This window comes from Myotis nattereri (assembly GCF_964212035.1).
Source record: "Myotis nattereri genome assembly, chromosome: 15".
Taxonomy (NCBI): domain Eukaryota; kingdom Metazoa; phylum Chordata; class Mammalia; order Chiroptera; family Vespertilionidae; genus Myotis; species Myotis nattereri.
Genome location: NC_138090.1, coordinates 30,611,132 through 30,636,046, shown reverse-complemented (window position 1 = coordinate 30,636,046; position 24,915 = coordinate 30,611,132). Strand labels below are relative to the sequence as shown.

Below are 24,915 nucleotides of genomic sequence, written 5' to 3'. Positions count from 1 at the left end.
AAACTGGAGAGCTTGCAGAGCTTATACAATGCTTCCACATGCATCAGTCCATCTGACCTGCTCAACAATGTGTGTGGAAAGGCCTTGCCATGCCCGCTGGAGGCTATCTCAGTCAGAATCTCAGCACCAGGGACTAGGCATAGCAATGCCACCTGCAGTGAGTTACACCAAGACTGCTGTGTTGTTCCTGTCAAAAACGCTTGACTCAACCTATTTCTGAGGACACAGAACAGCATCCTTAAATGAAACTGGTCTATAAAAGTGTCTTGGCACCCTAACCGGTTTGGCTCAATGGATAGAGCATCGGCCTGCGGACTCAAGGGTTCCAGGTTCGATTCTGGGCAAGGGCATGTACCTTGGTTGCAGGCACATACCCAGTAGGGAGTGTGCAGGAGGCAGCTGATCGATGTTTCTCTCTCATCAATGTTTCTAACTCTCCATCCCTCTCCCTTCCTCTCTATAAGAAATCAATAATATATATATATTTTTAAGAAGTGTCTTGGCCACACATAAAAAAAGACAGAGAACTGGACCCAGGCTGGAAGAGACCAAAGAGACTAAATGTGCTGTTGGCGCACTAAATCCTGGACCAGAAAAGGAATATCCATGGACACTTTACAGCCTGGTAACAGCCATGTCAGCCTTCGAAAGCTTGGGGGAAGCTATAAAGGAACTCTTCTGACTGCTTTACAATGCTTTTATAAGTCTGAGATTATTTTACTTCAAAATGAGAGGATAAAAGAAAAGTTTGCCCTTAGTCACATACAATCAAATTCAACTATCCGTATCCTAGACAACAGATATACATCCCAAATGGTAAAAAAACTTTAAAAGGGAAAATAAATACACAGATAAATAGTTCCTTAGAACCAAAAATACATTGAGAAAAAAGTGTCTCCCTCATCTACAATAGCTAAAATACAACTAGAATTCTGATTAAAGAAAAGCTAAAAATGGATCTTACACAGCTAGGACATGAAGAGATATTTGAATGCCTATTATTCACAATTGCCACAAGTGTCCATCAACAGATGAATGGATAAACAAAATGTAGTCTATCTATACAATGGATTATTATTCAGTCTTTAAAAGGAAGGAAATTCTGCTCAGTGAAATAAGTAAGATACAACAGAATAAATACTATATGATTCCATTCATATGAAGTCCCTAGAATAGTTGAATTCACAGACAGAAGGTAGAAGGATGGGTGCCAGGGACTGGAAAAGGAGAATGGAGAGTTAGTGTTTAACAGGGACAGAGCTTCAGTTTAAGATGAGAAAGTTCTGGAGATGGATAATGGTGATGGTTGACCAACAATTAGAATGTACTTAATGCCACTGACCTGTACACAGAAAAATGGTTAAAATGGTAAATTTTATATTATTTGCATCCTTCACTACAATAAAAATGAACATACCATATCTATACACACAAACACAAAAAGAATATCTTGGCAAAGTAGCTCAAAAGAAAACAATTCCATGTCACCTTTACTGGGTCATTTCCATTAAAAAATAAAAAAAGGGCCATAAACTGGTTTGGCTCAGTGAACAGAGCATCAGCCTGTGGACTGAAGGGTCCCAGGTTCGATTCCAGTCAAGAGCATGTACCTTGGTTGTGGGCACATTCCCAGTAGGGAGTGTGCAGGAGGCAGCTGATGGATGTTTCTATCTCATTGATGTTTCTACCGCTCTATCCCTCTCCCCTCTGTAAAAATCAATAAAATACATTAAAAAAATAAAATTAAATTAAAAAAGAAAGAAAAAGAAATAGTGTGGAAGCCAGTCCAGAGGTCATTTTCAAGGGTGGCAAACAAAGAACCTCCCTCAGGGCAACAGACACATCAGTTTCCAAGTTGTCCTGTTCCACCCTCCATCTGGCTCACCCTTCAACCAGGACAGTACATAGAGAGACACACAACAGCACAATCAACTTAGGTCATTCAAGACTGAAAACATCATCATGGCCTGACCTGCCACTTGTATTCCTAATTGCTTTTCTTTTTTTTCTTTACTATTCCCCTGACTTTTTAAAATTAAAAGCTTTGTTTCTTGAGGACAGCATGATGATGAATAGTTTTTAAGCTGACCTTGCTTCTAGCTTTTATCTGCTAAACAATGATTCTCTGTGTGCTGCGATCACCATCACCTGTGACAGGTGTTGAGGTGGAGAAACAGTAGAGACCAACGACTGGAGAAAAATAAAATGTCTATGAGCATAAGTGTAAGGTTCTGGGATAACAAACATAAGCAGCATGATCCACCTAGAAAAGGACTATTTTGAAAGAGTTGAAACCCTCTCCCCTCACAGAAGCAGCGGAGGAGAGTGCTCACCATCCATTTCCACTAGAAGCTGGTTGAGGGTCTGCTCCTCCTCTGTGTTGGAGAAGCCAGACATGGTGGTGGAGCGCTTCTTGCCCACGGCGTCAATCTCGTCAATGTAGACGATGCAGGGGGCCCGGGCGCGGGCCTCCTTGAAGAGGCTCCGCACACGGGCAGCGCCAAGGCCTGAAGGGACACAGAGGATCAGGAAGCGGACAGGTAATGGGAGATGAACCCTACTCTTGGGTCAGGGGCCAAAGGTGCTCAACAAAGATGGGGGAATCTCAGCAAGCATCCACTCATGCAAAGAAAACGAGTGGAGGTCACCCTAGAGCACTGGTTCTCAACCTGTGGGTCGCGACCATCGGGAAAACACATATAGCATATCAGATATTTACATTACGGTTCATAACAGTGGCAAAATTACAGTTATGAAGTAGCAACGAAAATAATTGTATGGCCGGAGCCAGTTTGGCTCAGTGGATAGAGCGTCGGTCTGTGGACTGAAGGGTCCCAGGTTCGATTCCGGTCAAGGGCACGTGCCTGGGTTGCGGGCACATCCCCAGTGGGAGATGTGCAGGAGGCAGCTGATCGATGTTTCTCTCTCATCGATGTTTCTGGCTATCTCTCTCCCTTCCTCTCTGTAAAAAATCAATAAAATATATTTAAAAAAAAAAAAAAAGAAAAGAAAATAATTGTATGGTTGGGGGTCACCACAACATGAGGAACTATATTAAAGGGTCATGGCATTAGGAAGGTTGAGAACCACTGCAGAGGATGCTCACTCTCCTGAACCACAAGCGGAAGTAGCTTTAAAGAACATCATCGCCGAAACTGGTTTGGCTCAGTGGATAGAGCGTCGGCCTGCGGACTGAAAGGTCCCAGGTTCGATTCCGGTCAAGGGCATGTACCTGGGTTGTGGGCACACCCCAGTGGGAGATGTGCAGGAGGCAGCTGATCGATGTTTCTCTCTCATCGATGTTTCTAACTCTCTATCTCTCTCCCTTCCTCTCTGTAAAAAATCAATAAAATATTAAAAAAAAAAAGAACATCATCACCCAATTCTATATATAAATACAATGTTTCCCATAAATCAGGTTTCGTTTTTCCTTCTCTATTCCCCCCATTTCCTCATTAATTCAGTCCTTAGGGAGAACGTGTGAAAGGAGGGCCATCATGAACAAGTAGTCGGGCGAGCCTGTTTGCAGCCCCCCAAGCAATGCTTACCTCCAATGACCTCCACGAACTCTGGGCCAGCCATTGCCAAGAAGGGCACCTGGGCCTCTGTCGCCACGGCCTTGGCCAGCAGGGTCTTTCCACAGCCAGGAGGTCCAAGCAAAAGTGCACCCTTAGGAACTTTGGCACCAAGTTGAAGGAAGCGCTCTGGGCTCTAGAAAAGCAGCAGATAATGTGACACTAACAACAGATTTTTCTAACATAATTTTCAAGAAACTGATCCCTTGAAGGTCAATTCATGTGTTGACATGAATCAGCAATGGTGCACATGGTTCTGGGAAAAGCCAGTGTCCCAGAGGCTCTGGGTACGATCAGTGATCAGCTATCAGCCCTTCTGCTGACCAAAACTGTGCATTTAGCTTGTATAGTGCATGTTGTCCCCCGCCTCAGCACGGAGAGCTCACCACGCAGCGCACACATCTGATCAATGTAGTTCTCACCATCTCCTGTTCAGAACCTGTGCTTACCTTCAGATAATCCACAAACTCCTTAACCTCCAGTTTGGCTTCATGCATCCCTGCCACATCCTTGAAGCTGACTCCCTTCCCCGTCCTGCCATCCACAATTGTGAAACGAGCCATTCTAAGCTGATTCTGGGTAGAAAGAACAAAAGGCATCGAGCTGTGCACTCCCAGAGCTAGAAGATGAGTGCTTCAGTGCTGGCTCCACCTGTGCCACCCCTTCGTCCCCACCACCCCATTTCTGGAGGATCTCATGGAACCCTCCTCCTGCCACCCAGAAGGACCAGCCCACACCCTTTCTACTCATGCAGACAGATGGCAGTTAAGGTCATATTTCAGACATACAAGGGGAAATGTTTATTTTACATCATTTACTGTAAGAAAGCTCTCTAGCATCTAGCAATTTGCCTTAAAAAAATAAAACCAGCCCAGCCAGGCATGCCTCAGTAGCTGAGCATCGACCTGTGAACCAGGTCACAGTTCCATTCCCAGTCAGGACACATGCCCAGGTTGCCAGCTTGATCCCAGTGTGGGGCATGCAGGAGGCAGCTGATCAATGATTCTCTCTCATCATTGATGTTTCTATCTCTTTCTCTCCCTCTCCTTTCCTCTCTGAAATCCATAAAAATATACAGTGGGGCCTTGACTTACGAGTGTCCTAACGAGTTTTTTGAGATACGAGCCATCTCTCGGCCGATTTTTTGCTTTGAGTTGCGAGCTAAAATTCGGGTTATGAGCCAGCTTCAGATACTCCACCGCTAGTTGGCACAGCGAACGTCACAGTGAACGCCACAACATCAGCCCAGCATCACGTGTCTCACTCGTTCACTTTAAGATTTGACATATGAGTAATTTGAGTTACGAGCTCTGTCACGGAATGAATTAAACTCGTAAGTCAAGGCCCCACTGTATTAAAAAATAAAATAAAACCCAAAACTCCCACACACAAATTAGGTAATTTAACAATGTCTTTTTTTTTAATCCTCACCTGAGGACATTTTTCCATTGATTTTTAGAGAGTGGAAAAGAGAGGGAAAGACAGAGAGAAAAATCGATATGAGAGAAACACATCGATTAGTTGTCTCCTGCACACACCCTGACCAGGGCCAGGGCTGAGAGGAGCCTGCAACTGAGGTACATGCCCTTGACTAGAATCAAACCTGGGACCCTTCGGTCTGCAGGTAATACTCTAGCCACTGAGCCAAACCGGCTAGGGCTTAACAATCTTTTGCATTATTTTATATTCCATATGACTTTCCCACTACTGTGTAAATTTTTTTCTGATTGTAAAAGTAATGTAAATGCTGATGATGTATTATAGAATTTTACAACTGAAACCTATATAATTTTATTAACCAATGTCACCTCAATAAATTCAATTAAAAATTTAAAAAGTAATATAATAACACTCAATTCTGGGGAGTTTTGGTATAAATGTTAATAGGTAAATTTCTGGAGAGCAATCTGGCAGGATAGCTAAAGGTCCCAGAAAGATGTGTAAACTTCAGCCAATCTACTTTTAGTAAGGTATATGAGGCAAATAATTAGGCACTCAAAAGATGCATGTGCATAGAATTCATCAGAGTATTTTTTAAATACAACAACAACAAAAATAAATAGCCATAAATATGCAAGAATTATCAAATTGGTTGAGCAAAATATGGCACATCCCCACGAGACACCATGCTGCTATTAAAAGTAAGGCTGTTGGGGACCCTTTCCCCTTCCCTACGTGGGAGTTCATTCTGTGGGACTCTTTCCCTCTCCCCATGTGGGAGTCTGTACTTGTTCTTCAATAAATCTCCACCTTTGCTATACCAAAAAAAAAAAAGTAAGGCTGTTAAGTCTTGGGCTACAGACAGAGGAATGTGGTCCTAGACTAAGTGGAAACTAGGAGGTGACACTCTGTGTCCCTGATACAGGGCCCCTCCTGGTAGCTCCTTGTCACAGATCCTAGGGAGGAAGCAGGAGATGCCTTCTGCAGACTTTGCCCCCACTCCCTGGCACCTCTGATGGGGGTGCGAAATGCATGTTATGACGAATGCCACAACAATAGAATATTTTCAAAGTGTATTATGGATGTTCTTTAAAGATAACCTTTAAAATTTCTTAGTGTAGCCAGTAGGGAAACCAAAAACAGTCATGCCCAGCTAATGTTGAAAACTGCAGAATAAGCTGTCCTATAAACTCCCTTGACTCAGCCATCCAGCAAGTCAAGGAAAAGGGCCCTCAGGTAAAAGTGGTTACTGTACACCCTCCAGTCAGCCAAACAGAAGGAAAGATGAGCTGCCAAATTATGGGTCCAGGCTGGCCTCTGCAACAGGTTCATTTTCACTGTACACTTATTCTGTTGTTTATGGGAAAAGCATTCAGCCAGAACAAACACACAAATCCTAACACTGCAAGTTCAATGAGATATGATTTGTGCAACTTACAAAAGCACTGAATCCTCCTTCCCTTCCTGTCATTCCAGTCAAACGAAAAACATACCACAGGATGGCCAAGCCCACCGCTGTCATTCCCAAGGCGTAGAGGGCACTAGTGCAAGAAAGAGAGGCAGTTACAGGCTCAGAAGTGGCAGCCAGGCAGCTAACAGTCACGCTTTATAAAGTCAGGGACTAGGGACCACGGACATTTCAAAGATGAGAAGAGCTACCCCTCCCTCTAGAGCAACACATAGAACAAATGGTTGTGAAAATGGGTTTCCTTGTCCAGTTTTCACCAATTACCCTCTTTCATAAAGTTTTTCCAGTGTCAGATAGAGTGTAGAAAGTCTAGAGATACAGTATATATAACCTTGGCATGAAGCCAGAATAGCTGATGCCACACACTCATTCTATTATCTAGAGCAGTTCTCGAACGACCCTTTCACAGGGGTCGCCTAAGACCATCGGAAAACACATATATAATTACATATTGTTTTTGTGATTAATCACTATGCTTTAATTATGTTCAATTTGTAACAATGAAAATACATCCTGCATATCAGATATTTACATGACGATTCATAACTAGCAAAATTACAGTTATGAAGTAGCAACGAAAATAATTTTATGGTTGGGGGTCACCACAACATGAGGAACTGTATTAAAGGGTCACGGCATTAAGAAGGTTGAGAACCACTGATCTAGAGCCTTGTGATAATTAACAAACCAACCAGAGCAGGTTTTCACATTCGATAAATTTCGTTTTCAAACGTAGGTCATTAAATCAGTGGATTGGGCGTCAGCCTGTGGACTGAAGGATCCCGGGTTTGATTCTGGTCAGGGGCACATGCCCAGCATGCAGGCTTGATCCCCAGAAGGGGATGTACAGGAGGCAGCGGATCGATGATTCTCTCTCATCGTTGATGTTTCTATCTCTCTCCCACTCCCTTCTACTCTCTGAAATCAATAAAAGTATATTAAAAAAAAAAGTGGGTTGTTAATTTTGGTTAGTAAGGCAGGATAAGCCTAGAACAAATAGTACACCCGGGGATGTCAACCCTCCACGTGAAGAGGGGAAGCCACCCATCTGCCCTGTACCCCTATTATACCTATAGTAAACCAGAGGCGCAGCCTCAGAGCCCTGAGCCTTCAGGAGCCAGTAGGTTATAGAATTTAAAGGCACAGATCATTTCACAGATGTGCTTGCCAGTCACTGAGTCTTATAAGAATTACAAAGCATGTCCATGAGCCAATAGTAAATCTCTCTGTACATGGCCTTCAGCCACTGTTAGTCCCAGCATATAGTTAGAGCCCCCTGACTGTGCTGATTGATCTGCTCCCACTAAAGAGTCTGCTGGCCTATGGCCTACAGTCTCTATTTCTCTTTGCAACACTGAATCGAGAATTTCTGCTGGTTATACGTGTTTTTCCCCTTTCTATTCCACTTTCCTATTTGTAGAAGACAACAACCCCATAATGTGCTAAATTCATAAATACAACCAGACAAGTAAAGCAAGTAACTTAGATAAATTTCACACATTTCCAAATTTCTCAGGATTATATACATTATTTATCCTCCCACAAGGGGGTCTAGTTAACTGTAGGAAGGCCAGTTTGAAATTTTTGCTTGTAGTTTGTTCCTTGCATTACAAAGCCAAGCCTGGTTTAGTTCAAGGACCAAGAAAGTTGACACATACTTTCCAAAGAATCCTGTACGCTTATAGGAAACCGGGATCCTGTCCCTGCCTTCAATATTCAGCTCATCTTCAGCCGCTCGAAGCTTCTCTTCAAATTTGTCGATGTTTGCGACCTGCATTCGGTACATCAAAGCCAGCCTCTGGGGGCAGAAGGCACAGGGCCTGTGAGTGATGTCGATTCCTCAAACATACAGATGTCATTCAGAAACTACATCCACATCTAAAAAACTTTCATTGTCTCAAACACAATTACATCAAAATTTTAACAGATATGCTTTCTCTTATTTTCACAAATAGGAACATTTTAAGAAAATGGAGAGAGGCATTTGCATTTCAAACTCCGCACCCTGCCCCACACAGCTGTGTGCAGAGCACAGAGATAGTGACAATTCTGCAGTACTGGATTGGGGACACAGTCCACTAGGCAAAATATGAAGATGTGTGTTTAACCACTGACTGAATCTGAAATTCAACTAAGTGGGTGTCTTTGTTCTCAGTAAACCTTTCCTGGACATAGAAGAAACTGCCTCCTCCAGATACAGTCTTTTGAGAAAGGAAACTAAAAACCAGTCTAGGAATCCATACTGAGTCCCCAAGTCTGTTCTCAATGAGTTGAACTCATCACAGGGATTGATCGCTCCTGGGCTAGCTAGTCTGAAGCTTCCACAGAATAAATATCTGTGCAACTCTCTAGGGGAGGAGCATAAATTCCACATCATTTTCCTAAGATCCTGCTCCACATGCTTTCCAAAGTTAAATCGTTTCAAGCTCAAATTCTAAACACACCCTGGAATCTAAACTGAGCAACTAGATTTACCCCGGATCTTAAGAGTCTCAAAAAATCTCTTGTGGAGTAACTGCCACTCGTAGTCCAGTTGGCCGGGCTCCACTTTGTGGAGTAATAGGCCAGATGGAGAGGCAGACAAGAGGACCAACCAGTCACAATATAGTGACCATGACCTGTGCTGGAACACCCACTTGCCTCAGCTGCTGAATAATGTAACAGACCCCATATGTTTGATCTGGATTTCTTCAATGCTTTGATCACTCAAACCGGGCTTAACCATGTAAATGGGGTCACAACTTAATTGAAGGGAAAAACGTAGAAATGACACCCTTTCTATGCCAAGATCCAAGAGCACAATATATGATTCCAGAAGCCAATTCAACTCCCATGTCCTCTTTAAAACTGGTCACCTGGGCCTGAATCATCCTCTCACTTCTGTAAGGCCCTGTAGCAGCCACCCAGATCACTCAATACTCAGAGACAAGCAGCACCCATCATCACCGCTCTTTTTTTTTCTTTTTTATTGTAGAGAGACAGAAACAGAGATAAAAAAAACTTCGATTTGTTGTTCCACTTATTTATACATTCACTGGTTGATTCTTGCATGTGCCCTGACCAGGGATCGAACCCCCAACCTTGGCATTATTGGGATAATGTTTTAACAAACTGAGCTACCTAATGAGGGCATCACCATTCATTTCTGAAGTGTGCTGGAATTTAACTTTTACTTTCAGCAGACTATGTGTTGATCCTATCATCCCAACTAAATTACAGGCCCTTATAAGTGACAACCAGCTGCAAATACCATGCTAGATATCTGATGTAAGAGAAACTGGGTTGTGCTGTACTCACAGCCAAGTATCTTAGGGCAGGATGAGCACTCCAGTGACACTTCACCATATTAAAAAACCAGAGTAGAGAATGTAGTGCACATGAGGCATGCTGTGGGAGCATGATATAAGGGAGAGAATACTCCCTTCCTCTCTGAAATCAATAAAAATATATTTAAAAAATAAAAAAAATAAAGTCCTGGGTGAAAAAAGAGAAAAGAAAAAAAAATTCTGATGTCAATGTTACCTTTCCTGGGCCAAACTACGGTGCTGTGGCTACCGGAGAATGAAAAGAATGGAATCAGAGATTGGAGAGTGATTCATTTTCACCCAGACTTTTGGGGCCGTTTCCATATGCCTCACCTCATTTAACCCAGCAGTGCCAGACAACTAGGCCACTGACACTAGGGTGTGTCTCTCCCAATCTTTGATGCCTAACCTTGTACCTGGTATGAAATCCCACACTCCTGACCCCTCTGCAGTGTCTGCCACCGCCTCTGGTTAGGGCACCACTCTCTAGTTCTGACTATGCTGGGGTTCTCTCCTGAGGTGAGGGCGATGTCTGAGCTAGGAAACGAAAAAGGTTCCTTGTTCCCTTTCTCTTTTGCTCTTGTTGGAGAACCAGCCCTTGCAGACTCTAGTTTTTAGCCACCCCCTCACAGTACTGTTAGTTTCTTGCCCCCATCCTAAACCCCCAAGAGATTTCTGCTTCGCCAACCCCTAGTCACCTCATATCACCTGCATTTGCCAAAAGCTACCCCGTCTGTTAATCTCTGGCCAGCACCACACCACACGCCTCAACAGAATGAACAAATGCTCAGGACTGCAGCTGGCTCCTCTCCCCTTAGTACCAGGGAGTCACCACTATGACCACCCTGTCACTACTTCTAACTCTTCCTTTTGATGTACAGACATCATAGCAGCTGTGGACCCCACTAGCTTCTATTGGAGACAACACTGCCTTTCCCCATTTTAAGCTCCATCTTAGTGGACCACCACTCAAAAACCTCCAACAAATCCTCCTTTAAATAAAGATACTCACATCTTCTTTTAAGAAAACATAAAATATGACAACAAAAAAATGAGGGTGGGCAGGGACTGAGTGAAAAGGAGGATACACACTCGTCTCCAGGTCTTTCCACGCTTGTGCCCTTGTCATCACTCACAGGTCGCCCGAATACCACGGCTCCAGGGTGCAGGTACACTTCCACCACGTCGCTCTCAGGTACCACCTGGACCCGCTGCACCTCGCCTTTGGCCAGCATCTCGTTGACAAAGTCATTCCAGGAAATGTTGCCCCCACTGCTGCTAAATGCATTCAGCAGGCTCATGACAACAGCGATGATGAACAATGTGCGCAGCCTCTCACGGTACATCTGGTCCTCTCTCTCCTTGCGCTTCCTCTCCTCTGTGAGTAGGGATCAGGAGTGTTAGACGTAGCCCACAGGCCAAGTGCACCCTTATGCTTTACATCCTTTCATCAGCAAAGCTCAACATTAAGACAGTAGTCTCATCTTCCATAAGATCCTACATTTTGGCTTATTTTTCAACAAAGTGATTTGAGACAAACGGTAATCACAAACTATTCAAAGTCACCAACATTCCATTCAGAGGTCCCACCAGCTTAGAAAATATGAAACCATTTTTAACATAAAAAAGCTTTCCAGCCCTAGCCGGTTTGGCTCAGTGGATAGAGCATCAGCCTGCGGACTGAAGGGTCCCAGGTTCGATTCCAGTCAAGGGCATGTACCTTGGCTGCGGGCACATCCCCAGTAGGGGGTGTGCAGGAGGCAGCTGATCGACGTTTCTCTCTCATCGATGTTTCTAACTCTCTATCTCTCTCCCTTCCTCTCTGTAAAAAATCAATAAAATATATTTAAAGAAAAAAGCTTTCCAGGCCCTGGCCATATGGCTCAGTTGGTTTAAGCATCATTGTATACACTGAAGGAAAGCCAGTTTGATTCCCAGTTAGGGCACATACCCAAGTTGCAGGTTTGAGCTCCGGTCAGGAGACAACTGAACAATGTCTGTCAGTCTGCCTGTCTGTCTCTCTCCCTCTCACTTTCTAATATCAATAAAAACATTAAAAAACAAAACAAAAGCCCTAACCGGTTTGGCTCAGTGGATAGGGCGCTGGCCTACAGACTGAAAGGTCCCAGGTTTGATTCCAGTCAAGGGCATGTACCTTGGTTGCAGGCACATCCCCAGTGGGAGGTTTGCAGGAGGCAGCTGATCGATGTTTTGAACTCTCTATTCCTCTCCCTTCCTCTCTGTAAGAAATCAATAAAATATATTAAAAAAACAAACAAAACAAAACAATAAACCTCCCAGGACCACCACAAAGTGCAGCTGCACAGTAAACTCCTTCACTAAAAACATATCTGACCCAAGCCATAATAAAGTCAGGTACTTCAGGTTCCAGGTTTGATTAGATACTAAACATCATCAACAGAGTATTTATGACACATGTGTAAGTATTAATAACAATAAAACAAATGTTTTACCACCACCTACCTTAAGAAATAAAACCTTTCCTGCCTGGCCAATGTGGCTCAGTGGTTGAGCCTTAACCTACGAACCAGGAAGTCATGGTTAGACTCTGGTCAGGGCACATGCCTGGGTTGTGAGCTTGATCCCCAACAGGGAGTATGAAGAAGATAACCTATCAATGATTCTTTCTCATCACTGATGTTTCTATTTCTATCCCTCTCCCTTCCTCTCTGAAATAAAAAAATTATTTTTAAAAAATGATAATAAATTAGCCCTAGCCGGTTTGGTTTAGTGGATAGAGCGTTGGCCTGTGGACTGAAGGGTCTTGGGTTTGATTCCAATCAATGGCACATGCCCGGGTTGCGGGATCGAGGCAGCAGATCCATGATTCTCTCTCATCATTGATGTTTCTATCTCTCTCTCCTTTTCCCTTCCTCTCTGAAATCAATAAAAATATATTTAATAATAATGATAATAAATTAAAATAAAGGAAATAATACCTTTCCGACGCCTCTGAAGACCCCATATGCCCTCCCCGCAACCACTATGTTACACTTGATATTTATCATAATGAGTAACATTCAAATAAGTTATAGGTCATTCATCACAATAACATTTGAAAAGGGCAAGATAGCCCTGGCCCGTTGATTGGAGCATCATCCCGTACACTGTAGGGTCCCTGGCTCGATTTCCAGTCAGGGCACATGCCTAGGTTGTGGGTTTGGTCCCCGGTCAGGGCAAGTACTGGAGGCAGCCAATGGATGTACCTCTCTCACATAGATTTCTTCTCTCTCTCTTACTCTCTCTAAAAATAATTAGATATATATTTAAAGTGCAAGATATACTGTTTAGTCATAGACATATACGGGATCCACTTAATTCTGGGAACTACTTAATTCTAGACTATTCTTAAAGAACAATTCTTTCTCAGATCCATCAGGTAACACCACCACCACCACTACCACCCCCACCACCACCACCACCACCACCACCACATTGCATTATTCAGTTATTTTTTAAAAAAAATTTTAAGTTGATTTCAGAGAGGAAGGGAGAGGGAGAGAGAGACAGAAACATCAATGATCAGAGAGAATCATTGATTGGCTGCTTCCTGCACGCTCCCCACTGGTGATCAAGCCCGCAACATGGGCATGTGGCCTTGGCCAGAAACGAACCTGGGACCCTTCAGTCCGCAGGCCAATGCTCTATCCACTGAGCCAAACAAGCTAGGGTGCATTACTCAGTTGTTAATACCCCACTTAGGATATAGATAGCTTCAAGTTCAGTTCTTGGGAATGGAAAAAGACAGAAGACTCAACCCCGGATCTAGAGTCATGAGGAAACCTCGGGAGAGGTGAGTCAACCTCAGCACATGGTGGACAGAATAACACTCCAGGAAGAAGGGAATGAGGGAGAAACTTTTGGGGAGGAACAGAAAGCATGTGCAGGGGTTACTTCTCTCTGGCCCAGAGCAAAGCTGGGAAACAAAGTTCTACAAGTGGGCTGGATTTTAGTAACCCACCAAAGGCCAGACCACACAGTCTTCTGCCCAAGTCCCCTGACCAGATAGCCCCGTCCTCTGCTGAGGTGGAGGGAAAGGTGCTGTATTTTAATTATATGGTATTCTCCATGGTCATGGCCCACTTACCCCAGTCCTTACAACCATCCGGCACCTGTTTACAAAAAGAGGCCCTAGAACTACTCCTATGGAGCTCACCTGTGCAGTGTGGGTCATCCTCCCCAACACTCCAACTAGATTTTACCAGACCTGCTGTTAATGATGCCCACTGAGAAATGCAAGCAATCTTTCACCACGTTTTGCCCAAGATGGGTCCAGATCTATCTCAGCAGCCAAAACTTCAGCCACTTATTTGTCCTCCCCACAATCCATGTGTTCCTTCATGCACAAACGTGCACATCCACTTAGGGGAAGCAAGAGAGGACCCAGGACAAATGCAGGGTTCAGCCCAAAGCCTGGGGTGGGAGGTCCACAGCAAGCTACACATGTAGTCACTTCTCCAAGGACAAGAGCACAGGTGGAACTCACTGAGCACCTGCTCCTCTCTGCATTGCCTAGAGGTATCACCACAAACACACCATCTTTCTCTCCAACAATCAGAGGAATTCAAAAGCACTTTAAATCAGTTTAAAACTCAAGTGACAAAACAGAGAACAGTAGAACAAATAAAGAATTCAAAAACTGAAAAAAAACACACACAAATGAAACTCACTGAGAAGGCTGTCCTAGTAATTGTTTTGAAAACATGATGGTAAATATGATATGTCATATCTTGTTATAATAGATTATAGTAATAAACCCAATATTTAAAGTTCATACTCACAAAAGGCAGCTAAATAAAGGCTACAAGTTATTTTGGAAAGCAAATTTATGTTCTCAGGTGAGTATTAATTACTTAGAAACCATCTATTTCTTTTTTTTTTTTAAATATATATTTTATTGATTTTTTACAGAGAGGAAGGGAGAGGGATAGAGAGTTAGAAACATCGATGAGAGAGAAACATCGATCAGCTGCCTCCTGAACCCTCCCCACTGGGGATGTGCCCGCAACCAAGGTACATGCCCTTGACCAGAATCGAACCTGGGACTCTTGAGTCCGCAGGCTGATGCTCTATCCACTGAGCCAAACCGGTCAGGGCTAGAAACCATCTATTTCAAATATTTTATTTTCAATCTTGTTTTCTAATAAGTAACACTGACAGTCATCAAACCACTGACCTGAATGAGGTTCATGCCAACATCTCTCCTTTAGAGGCTTTATATGATCACAATGTCTATTTTCAATACATTTAAGATGCTGAACTTGTAAATCCCCTGTTCCTGACTGGGTAGCTGCAGTGCACAAATCAACTCCTGTTCCTCAATGTTCTGCACGTAATGCCCCACCACACCCCATGTGAAAGGGGTTTAAAAAAGCAATTCTGTGACTCACAACCATCTGTTCTAGAGTGCGAAACAGATCTACAATTTTCAAAAGATATAGCTTGGTGTTAAATAAGACAGTTCTGTAGAAGTCTAAAAACAGTAAAAGGACAGTTTGGATTGGACTCCAATAAACACCTGTTCTGTTTTCTTCACAAAAGTTCAATTCTTTTCAAATAAAAACCAGACTAGTGTGTATGTCCGTACGTATGTATACACACACACACACACACACACGCACGCACAGCTGCACCCTTAGCACAAGCTGCTCCAGTTCCTTCTCATTATTATCAGCTCCTTAGAGGTAAACTCAGTTCAAACTTACATTTTTATTTCCCTCACTCTTTCTATGATCATCTGGTCCCAATTTCAGAGTAGAGATAAGACTTAACATTTGCAAGCGAGTTCACTGTGAACTGGGACTGGAGGCTGACAGGGGATCACAGTGGTCTTCTCACAGGACAGTGATCTCCTCTGTTCTCTTTACACCGCACCCTCCTCTCCTCGGGGGGCTCTTTCCCAAGCTTACTAACCAGGTGTGTCTGGGGTGAGTTTAGCCAAGAAGTCCTAGTGCCTTCCTCGGGGCCCAGAACTCTTGAGTATGGGGGAGATTGAAGATTCACTTTTTCCATGCAAAGAACAGAAATGCTCCCTACCTTTAGGCATTCTGAAGAGGACACGAGACAGGTGCTGATGAAAGCGTCTCTAAAAGGACAGACAGGAAGGATCCAGCAACAGAATTAGAGATTGGGGATAGGTGTACTCAGGGAGAGGAGCACAGGTGCCTTAACCTACTTTTAAGACAGGTTTTCTGCCCTGGCCAGTATTCTCAGTGGTTACAGTATCTGCCCTCACAGTTGAAGTTTTGATTCCTGTTCAAGGGCTTATACCCGGGTTGCAGGTTTGATCCCCAGCCTTGTTGGGGCACATGCAGGAGGCAAACAATTGATCTCTACCCCCCCCTTCTCTCTCCCTCCCTCCCACTCTCTCTAAAAATAAAATCAATGGAAAAAAATAAGATAGGTTTCCTGTTGCTTAGGCTAGAATGTGCTTGTGAAGGCAACGAAGCCAGCCATCATTCCAGAACATCCAATAGAGCTACCTTCATCATCTTCAGGGGTCCTCCCCTTGGATTTATCATGGTCCTTAGTCTTCTGCTTCTTCCTTGAGGTGTTGAAATAGTAAGTGCCACCTACAAGGAATAGGGAAAGTGTTTAACAATCAAGATCTGCAACTATAGGGGAATACTTAGGAGAAGAGTACATTTTCTTTTTTTTTTATTTATTTTTTATTTTTATTATTATTAGTTAAGGTATTACAAATGTGTACTCATCCCCCCCTTTAACCCCCAACCTCCCCCCCACACACAAACTCATGCTCCCATCCCCCCGTTGTCCATGTCCATTGGTTTGGCTTATATACATGTATACAAGTCCTTCTGTTGATCTCTTCCCCTTACCCCCGCCCTCCCCTACTTTCCTTCTGGGGATTGATAGCCTGATCGCTGTTTCAAGAGTACATTTTCAAATAACCAAATCAAAATAGAAACTATCTAAAACCTATAAGATGTAGAAGTTTGAGATAAAGCATTTTCTTCTATCATTCTTAGTATAGTATTTACAAATCCTATATAATAAAAGCCTAATATGCAAACCAACCAAAAGGTGGAACGACCAGTCACTATGATGCACACTGACCACTAGAGTGAAGATGCTCAACGCAGGAGCTGCCCTAGCCAGCAGGCCCCAGGCCAGCCAAGGCAGGTGCCAGCAGGGGACCCCCTGATCACCCCACTGGTTGCCCCACAGAGGGAGGTGACAGGCAGTGGCTGGGGGTGGGGCTGGCAAGCAGGGGTGGGGCCTGATTGCCCCCAGATCGACCCATGATTGGCCCTGATTGCCAACTAGGCCTAAGGACCCTACCCGTGCACGAATTTCATGCACTGGGCCTCTAGTTATAGAACAATAAACTACTTCAACTTATGAAATACCTTTGTGATTTAAATTAGTGAATGTGAGAAAGTGAAAATTAATTATGAACTTAAATTTGAGAACATGTCGGGAATTTGTTGAAGAATAATCCCTCTAATATATAGTCACTTTAAATGAACAAATAAAGGACACAAATGGCATTGGCACATGCGGTAAGGCAGCAAGTCAACTGTCACCATCACCGAAACAGGACTACATAACACTCCTCACACAAAAGGCCTATTTTATCCAAGGTCTTAACAAATCAGTGTTAAAAATGGGGGGAAAAGATTCTCAAAACTATGACCGAGTTGTACTTTTCTTCACAGACATTAACAGAATCACAAGTGAAACTGCCTTGATGGCCACCTGACACAGATCAGGCTGTTGAAGGTTGAAAGGTGTGCCACTGGGCACATGTGTAGATTTAAATGAAAAAAACAAGATAGCCCTAATCGGTTTGGCTCAGTGGATAGAGCATCAGCCTGCGGACTGATGGGTCCCAGGTTCGATTCTGGTCAAGGGCATGTACCTTGGTTGTGGGCACATCCCCAGTAGCGAGTGTGCAGGAGGCAGCTGATCAATGTCTCTCTCTCATCGATGTTTCTAACTCTCTATCCCTCTCCCCTCCTCTCTGTAAAAAATCAATAAAATATATTAAAATAAAATAGAAAGAGAAAAAACACAGATACCATATGTGCAAACTGCCCCCAAGTCACAGCTTTCTCACCATGTGTGGACACCAGGCTCTCTGATGTATACTAGCAGTCAGAAGATTTTACTTTTTCCCTATTCCAACTGGATAAAGGAGGGAGTCAAATTATAGAAGTCACTCCTTAAGATCGTTTGACCTAAGGTCAAGAGAGACAGTAGGATGTCAGAGTCGCACTAAACATTGCAAGTCTATAGTGAAAGCAAATTATTTCCAGGCTAGTTTTAGTTACCTTCTGGTTATAAAACACATGAGCCCCTCTGTAGATCCTTACAAACGTTCTTGGAGCTGGCTAGAGAACATGAAAACATGACAAAACTTTTCAAGCCGCCCAATTATTGCTATACACCAGAATTTAAAAAAAAACAAATGATTCAAAATAAGCAAAAATGGCCTGTTCTGATCTTAGACAACCATCCTTTTTGTAAACTTCATTTCAAAGCATCTAAGGACTCATGATATATAGAAGCCAAAGGTCTGATTAGTGATTTCATTTTTCTGTCAATGTCAAACCAGCAACATTACCCTTTATTTACTCACAAATGGCCCAGGCTTTGCCTGTCACTTGTCTTTCAACAGATACACACCTAAAAGCTTCCAGAGCCTCACTGGATTCTGGACTAGATGCTGTTTCAATAACAATTCATGGATCCCTTCAAAGGTAGGGGTTAATTGCCCCAGTCGCAATTGGAAACTCTGAAAAAAAAAAAAAAAGAAAATGACAACCAGGATCAGTCTTCCAGGTACTACAGTAGTGTACCAGTCTATATTTCCAAAGTTCTGTTTTCAAGATGAGCATTCTCCCACTTGAATATGTTTCATATTCTTAAGGCCAATTTAATTTTTTCTGTATCTATGTTGGCAATTTCTTTATTTGTTCTATTATTTATTTTATTGGTTGATTGATATGAGACAGAGAAAGAGAAAGAAAAAGAAAAAGAGAAAAAGAAGAGAGACATCTATGTGTTGTTTCATTTAATTTTTTTTAAACACAATTACTTTATTGAGTTCTTATAATCAAATACTGCCAACTAGCATTACTTCCACTCATGCATCATTGAAAACAAAAGGATTATTTCCTTTTGTATTTTCAAATGATGCATTATACAATAAACAAAAAAAGTTAGAACTTAAAATGCACCCTGATTAATTATGTAAACTGGTAATTTTTTTAAAAAGCATAACTAATAATTTGGTTCTTCATAAAATGGAAATTTAAATATTTCTCCTGATAATCTTGAGGTTATCATTATGTTACGAGTAGTGCAAAGTGTGGCACACAGAGTTTCATCTAGAAAGGTGTCTTACACACCTTATTAAACAAATGAAATGTGCATAACAAAATGCATACAGTCAATGAATGATAGAAAGCATGTTTGAAATACAAGGCAGCCTTCACTTACTGATGAATTCACTGGTTACTTCTTGTACATGCCCAGACCAGAGATCAAACCCAAATCCTTGGCATATCGAGAGGATGCTCTAACCAACTATGCTACCCAGCCAGGGTCACTTATTTTTAATTTTTTTCCTTAGCTCATTTCTGCTCTGTTGCTGCTATGAAGAAAAGTTAACACCTTGCCCAATGCTCCTCGGTGAGGAGCACATTACATGCAATTTCCTTTAGCAATAGAATGAACATTCCTAGTCTATACAATTATTGTCCCATTTAATAAATACTACTATTCTTGCCTCAGTGACAAGAAGAGATCATAGAGAAGAGGGCCACTGAGTGTGGACTGGACCTAATAAATAAGCAACATCAGTGTGTTAAATATAGTACACACAAAAATCATCGTTCTTCAAAGTCAGCCCCAAAGAATGTTTAAACCAGCTTACTTAGTTTATTACTATTATAGCCATTGGTGAGAGAATTTGCTTAGATTTCACAAGTATGTGTGAGTTGTTTATTTAAGCTCTTATTTTACAGAATAAGCAAAGGATCAGACTTAAGATAATAAGTTATGTTCCTTCTCAATAGAATGAAAAGGGGGGGGGGGGGGGGTGGGCAGCATATCTATAGTTGCCCTCAAGTTCAGGAAAGTGGCCAGTAATCTAGAATAGGACTATAATTAAAATTGGTTCTCAAATTATGTAAAAATAATACTAAATTTCGACCTAAAATGCGAGGGTTGAATTGCTAAGAAAGGTCTGGGAGGAAAAAATCAGCTAAAAACGCACCAGGACTTAGCGCTTGCTTTCAGGATGAAATGTCAACCTTAGCAGGGTCTGGAACACAGCATTCACATCGAAGGTGCTCCATGAATTTGTATCGATAACGTTTGAGGCTGCTGCACGACGAAAGTAAACTACAGCTACGTGGTATTTTGCTCACACAAACCCTCAGGCCACTGAGGACTGTGGCCAGCTACTATGTGCACGGTGGAAAAATTCATCTTGAGGGGCTCTGATCTGAGCCAAATGTAAAATACTTCTCTAATAGAAAATGATGAAACTCTTATTGTCTTCAATTTTAAAACGCAAGGAATACAGGCAGAAAATACCAACACCCGAAGTACGGGCTGGAAACACCCAAGCCAGGGCCTGCACGACGCGCTACGGCCTCCCAGCCCCGGCGGGAGCGGCATCTACGCGACCCGGGTTACCTGCAGGACTCGGCCTCCAGCCTCGGCGACACCCATCGGAGTCCTGTAGACGAAGTACGGCCACCTCCTCCCGAACCCGACGTGGAGACTCGGGCCCCAGCCCAAGCAAGGGCCGCACAGCCGCCCGGGACCCGGACCCTGGCCCTGCCGGAGGGCACGCAGCAGCAGCCACGCGGCCGCCATGTTGGCCCGGAAGCAGCGCCGGCCTGGTCGGGGACTCCTCGAGGCGCCTGCGCGGTTGGGGCTTCCCAGGGTTCTTCCCCCGGAGCCGGCTTCCGGGTCGCGCAGCGTCTGGGCACCGGTCCCGCCGGGACTTCCTACAGGTTTATTGAGCTGCCGCGGCGGAGGGTGCCGCCAGTACAGCTGCAGCCTGGCGGGCCCTGGAGGGAAGTAGAGCGACTCGGCGCCGGGCCGCGGGTGGGGAGGGGTTGGCTGCAGCAGGTTCCGGGTCACCGCGTGGAGCGAGAGAGGCGCGGGGAACGCGAGCCGACAGCGGGGTCCGATCCCGCCCGGCGCGTCTTAGCGCGAGGAGCGCGGAGAAGGCCCTTCACGCGGACCGGCCTGAGTTAAGAGGAAGAATGTTGAGAAGGGGAGTCACGCAGTAACCCCGGCGCCGACACAAATGTGGAATCTCGCCCTACAAGATGTTTAATTTTGAGTAGACAACAGCCCAGCTAGTTATATTCTGGAGGCACGCTGACTCAGTTCTGAAAGTCATTCCCATGCCGTAACCGGTTTGGCTCAGTGGATAGAGCGTCGGCCTGCGGACTGAAAGGTCCCGGGTTCGATTCCGGTCAAGGGCATGTACCTTGGTTGCCGGCACATCCCCACTGGGGGGTGTGCAGGAGGCAACTGGTCGATGTTTCTCTCTCATCAATGTTTCTAACTCTCTATCTCTGTCCCTTCCTCTCTGTAAAAAATCAATAAAATATATATATATAAAAAAGAAAGAAAGTCATTTCCAGCCGTGGTGGGCAGGATCGCCGCCGGGACAGAGAGTCCACTAGCTGCTCTTGGATAGCCAGAAGTCTGGTTTAATCCGCGGCTCAAACTGTTCGCCCTGCGGGGTCCTGACCTCACCCAACCCACCCCTTTCCTGGCCCACCTTAGCTCTGCGTATGAATGTTAGTTCTCAGACTAATGATTGCTGAGAGCTGTAAAGCTTGTTGAGTAGGAAAAGCAAAGAATAAGGTGGATGTATTACAAGGGTAGGGTTAGGATGTGCTTTTCTGTAGCCCTGAATTCCTGAGCATGAATCATAACCATTTTCCTGAGTGCTAACTAGTGCCTGGCTCCATTTAATACCCTCTGATTTAATACAACTCTGAGAAGCAAATACTTTTTTTAAAATATATTTTTATTGATTTCAGAGAGGAAAGGAGAGGGAGAGAAAGAAACATCAATGATGAGAGAATCATTGATTGGCTGCCTCCTGCACACCCCATACTGGCACACTGGGGATCGAGCTGCAGCCCAGGGAATGTGGTGACCTCCTGGTTCATAGGTCGATGCTCAACCACTGAGCCATGCAGGCTGGGTAGCAAATGCTTTTAATATCTATTTTACAGATAAGGACTGACAAAATTAAAGTAACTTGAACAAAGTCATATCTAACAAGTGATGGCACAGAGTTTCAGAGCTGGTCTCACTGGGTTCTGGATCACTCACCATTACACCTTAAGTGTTATAAAGTAACATGTATAACTAGTACATACTTCCCCTTTCTCCCCCCTGAAAATAGGAAGGTTTGGGGACACTTTTTTAAAAGTAAGTGCCTTGATTATTGGCCTTTGGCTCTTTGGCAACCATTGCTTTTGCAGAGGTTCTTATTTGTGGTTTGTTGGTGGAGAAAGCAGCCACTAAGCCCAGGGCTACAGCTGATTTCCTTTTGTTTCTCCTGTTCTCTTACAATTTTCCTTCCCAGTCAATCCATTATCTCCAATTTTCCTCCTCCATCATTTTTTCTTTTCCTGGTTAAATTGTCCTGCCCACATGTTGCCATCCAGCTCCCTGTGACCTGCCCCTACTCTCTCCCCAGACCAGTCTAATGACTAACCAAACTTACAGGAGTGGTTTCTTGCACCCTATTAAAGCTTGTGCAAAGCCTCCCTGACATGAAAGGACCAAACCCACCATCCTCATGCCTGTTCCCTCATCACCCGGTTCAGAGGATTTGTGCTTCAAAGCTGCTAACATACTTGAATGTGTCTGGGATGAGTATAAGATGTAATCCCATCAATATTGTTTGAAATGAATACCCTCCGATTTAATACAACCTCTGTGTTCCAACCTCTTTGCCTGGGATTCAGTTGTAAGCAGGAGGCCAGCCTCTGGTGAAAGAACGCTGGCTTCTGTCCTTCTCAGCCTATGACTTTGAGCATGTTATTAACTTCTCCAAGCCTCAATTTTCTCATCAGTAAAATGGGGATGATAATTATCTGCCAAGTGAGGCTAATATCAGCCTTGGGTTTCCCACAGGGTTGTTGTAAAGATGAAAGGCAATTAAAGTATGTGAAAGCAACTTGGGAACCAGGAAGGCAGAAGGCGTTCATATTCAGGAGTTATTCCTAGGATGCCGTGGGAAATTAGGTCCTGGGAAAACAAGACTATTGATTCATTTCTTCAAACACATTTATTTAACAAATGTGCTTTGAAAACTGGCTGTGTCCCAGGTCTCAGTTGAGAGGTGAATTGTGAGTCTGAATCCCACACTGCTTCAGTCCAATTCCTGTGGTGTCCCAGAGCAGAGGCTCCTGTGGCCTTGCAATAGGGATTTAGTTTAAAGATTCGGGTGCCCATGCCCTGGACAAGGCTCTGTAAGATAGTTGGCTCCCTGGATCTAACTTGGCTCTCAGGCCCTGCTTCCTTCATCTCCCACCAGGATATCAGCTTCACTTTCCTCTCAGCCATTTCTATTACAGCTATCTTTATTCTATCTGCAACTTCTGTTCACTAATTTATACTTCCTCAGCTCTCTAAACTCTGTTCATCAGGAGGTTTCAGCGTGGCTTACCTTAACCATCTGAGAGGCAATCTCATGGTGAACTCCGGGTTTGAGTCAGGGCATGTCGTAGGTCTCTGCACAGCCACCCTATACTGGGTACCATTTGTTCTATATCCAGTTCAAGATTTATGAGCAAAGTGAGCCTCAGGAGGTGAGGAAGTGCCACCCTTTCAGCGTGGGCTGCAATAAAGGGAGAGGAGCAGAGAGTGCATCTGTTACACTCTCATCCTAAGAACTCCACCCTGTGTTCCTCAGCAAGGAGGAGTCCTTGCTCACTATTAGCTGAAGGGCTTTACGCAAGCTGCTTTTGGAACATCTGCTGATTGCCTTGCCAGTAAAATAGGAATAATATCTTAGCAGTCTAGAGATAGAAATTGATCTTTTGGGTTTTCATATCTAGGCTTCCTTATTAATATCAGAACAAATAATTACTTTCTTTTTATAAATTAGGCAGTTTGGCAGCAACTAAAACTTCTAAACTTTTTTTAAAAGCTTGGTTGCTTCCATACCCTGGCCTTTGAAGCCCTTGGACTGTTGCTCAGTATAATTGCTGTACTGTAATTAGGAAGGTGAGTTCATTCTACTAAGGCTAAGTCATTCATGCAGCTTTGAATGATCTGGTCTACAACTAGGTATTTGGCTATTATTAGGATGTCTTCTATAAAATATACTTCCTTGTGGAATGTTTGAATAAACATTTATCTCTGAATTTTGGTAAACTTTGTTTCTGAACTAAAGATCTGTCTTAGGAAACTATTTCTTCTCATATGACTCGTTAACTGGGTTTTACTCATTACACATACAATAAGATTTCATGCCGAAACCGGTTTGGTTCAGTGGATAGAGCGTCGGCCTGCGGACTGAAGGGTCCCAGGTTCGATTCCGGTCAAGGGCATGTACCTGGGTTGCGGGCGCGTCTCCAGTGGGAGATGTGCAGGAGGCGGCTGATCGATGTTTCTCTCTCATCGATGTTTCTGACTCTGTATCTCTCTCCCTTCCTCTCTGTGAAAAGTCAATAAAATATATTTAAAAAAAAAAGATTTCATAATCACAGAGTTCATTTTTTTTAAAAATATATTTTTAATTGATTTTAGAGAGGAAGGGAGAGGAAAAGAGATAGAAACATCTATGATGAGAGATAATCATCTGCCTCCTGCAGGACCCCTACTGGAGATTGAGCCTGAAATCAGGGCATATGCCCTGACCAGGAATGGAACCCGTGACCTCCTGGTTCATAGGTCGGTGCTCAACCAACGAGCCACACTGGCTGGGCTCATTCTGGAATTTGCGTTTGACAAATAGCTATGAGTTCCTATATATTTCTTAAAACTGTTGGGTGTGGCCCTAACTGGTTTGGCTCAGTGGATAGACTAGAGCAGTGATGGCGAACCTTTTGAGCTCGGCGTGTCAGCATTTTGAAAAACCCTAACTTAA

General features: G+C 43.7%; 1 protein-coding gene across 5 annotated transcripts in view; it reads right to left on the bottom strand.

Annotated features, from left to right (window-relative positions):
* SPG7 (SPG7 matrix AAA peptidase subunit, paraplegin) overlaps nucleotides 1–20,684 on the bottom strand; it is a 43,550-nt gene extending 22,866 nt beyond the window's left edge. For 2 of the 5 annotated variants that reach the window (XM_081107780.1, XM_081107781.1), the window contains exons 1-9: nucleotides 20,478–20,684; nucleotides 18,459–18,567; nucleotides 16,292–16,381; nucleotides 10,925–11,166; nucleotides 8,142–8,281; nucleotides 6,454–6,556; nucleotides 4,025–4,150; nucleotides 3,549–3,711; nucleotides 2,334–2,507 (exon numbers count right to left, since the gene is read on the bottom strand). In XM_081107780.1, the coding sequence (XP_080963906.1) occupies nucleotides 2,334–2,507; nucleotides 3,549–3,711; nucleotides 4,025–4,150; nucleotides 6,454–6,556; nucleotides 8,142–8,281; nucleotides 10,925–11,166; nucleotides 16,292–16,381; nucleotides 18,459–18,567; nucleotides 20,478–20,660 (1,330 nt within the window). In that variant the 5' untranslated portion in view covers nucleotides 20,661–20,684. Of the gene's footprint in view, nucleotides 1–2,333; nucleotides 2,508–3,548; nucleotides 3,712–4,024; nucleotides 4,151–6,453; nucleotides 6,557–8,141; nucleotides 8,282–10,924; nucleotides 11,167–11,943; nucleotides 12,029–15,845; nucleotides 15,895–16,291; nucleotides 16,382–17,889; nucleotides 18,011–18,103; nucleotides 18,120–18,458; nucleotides 18,568–20,477 lie in introns of those variants that run through there. The other 3 variants (XM_081107784.1, XM_081107782.1, XM_081107783.1) reach the window with 3 other exon arrangements.
* Nucleotides 20,685–24,915: the final 4,231 nt, after the last annotated feature.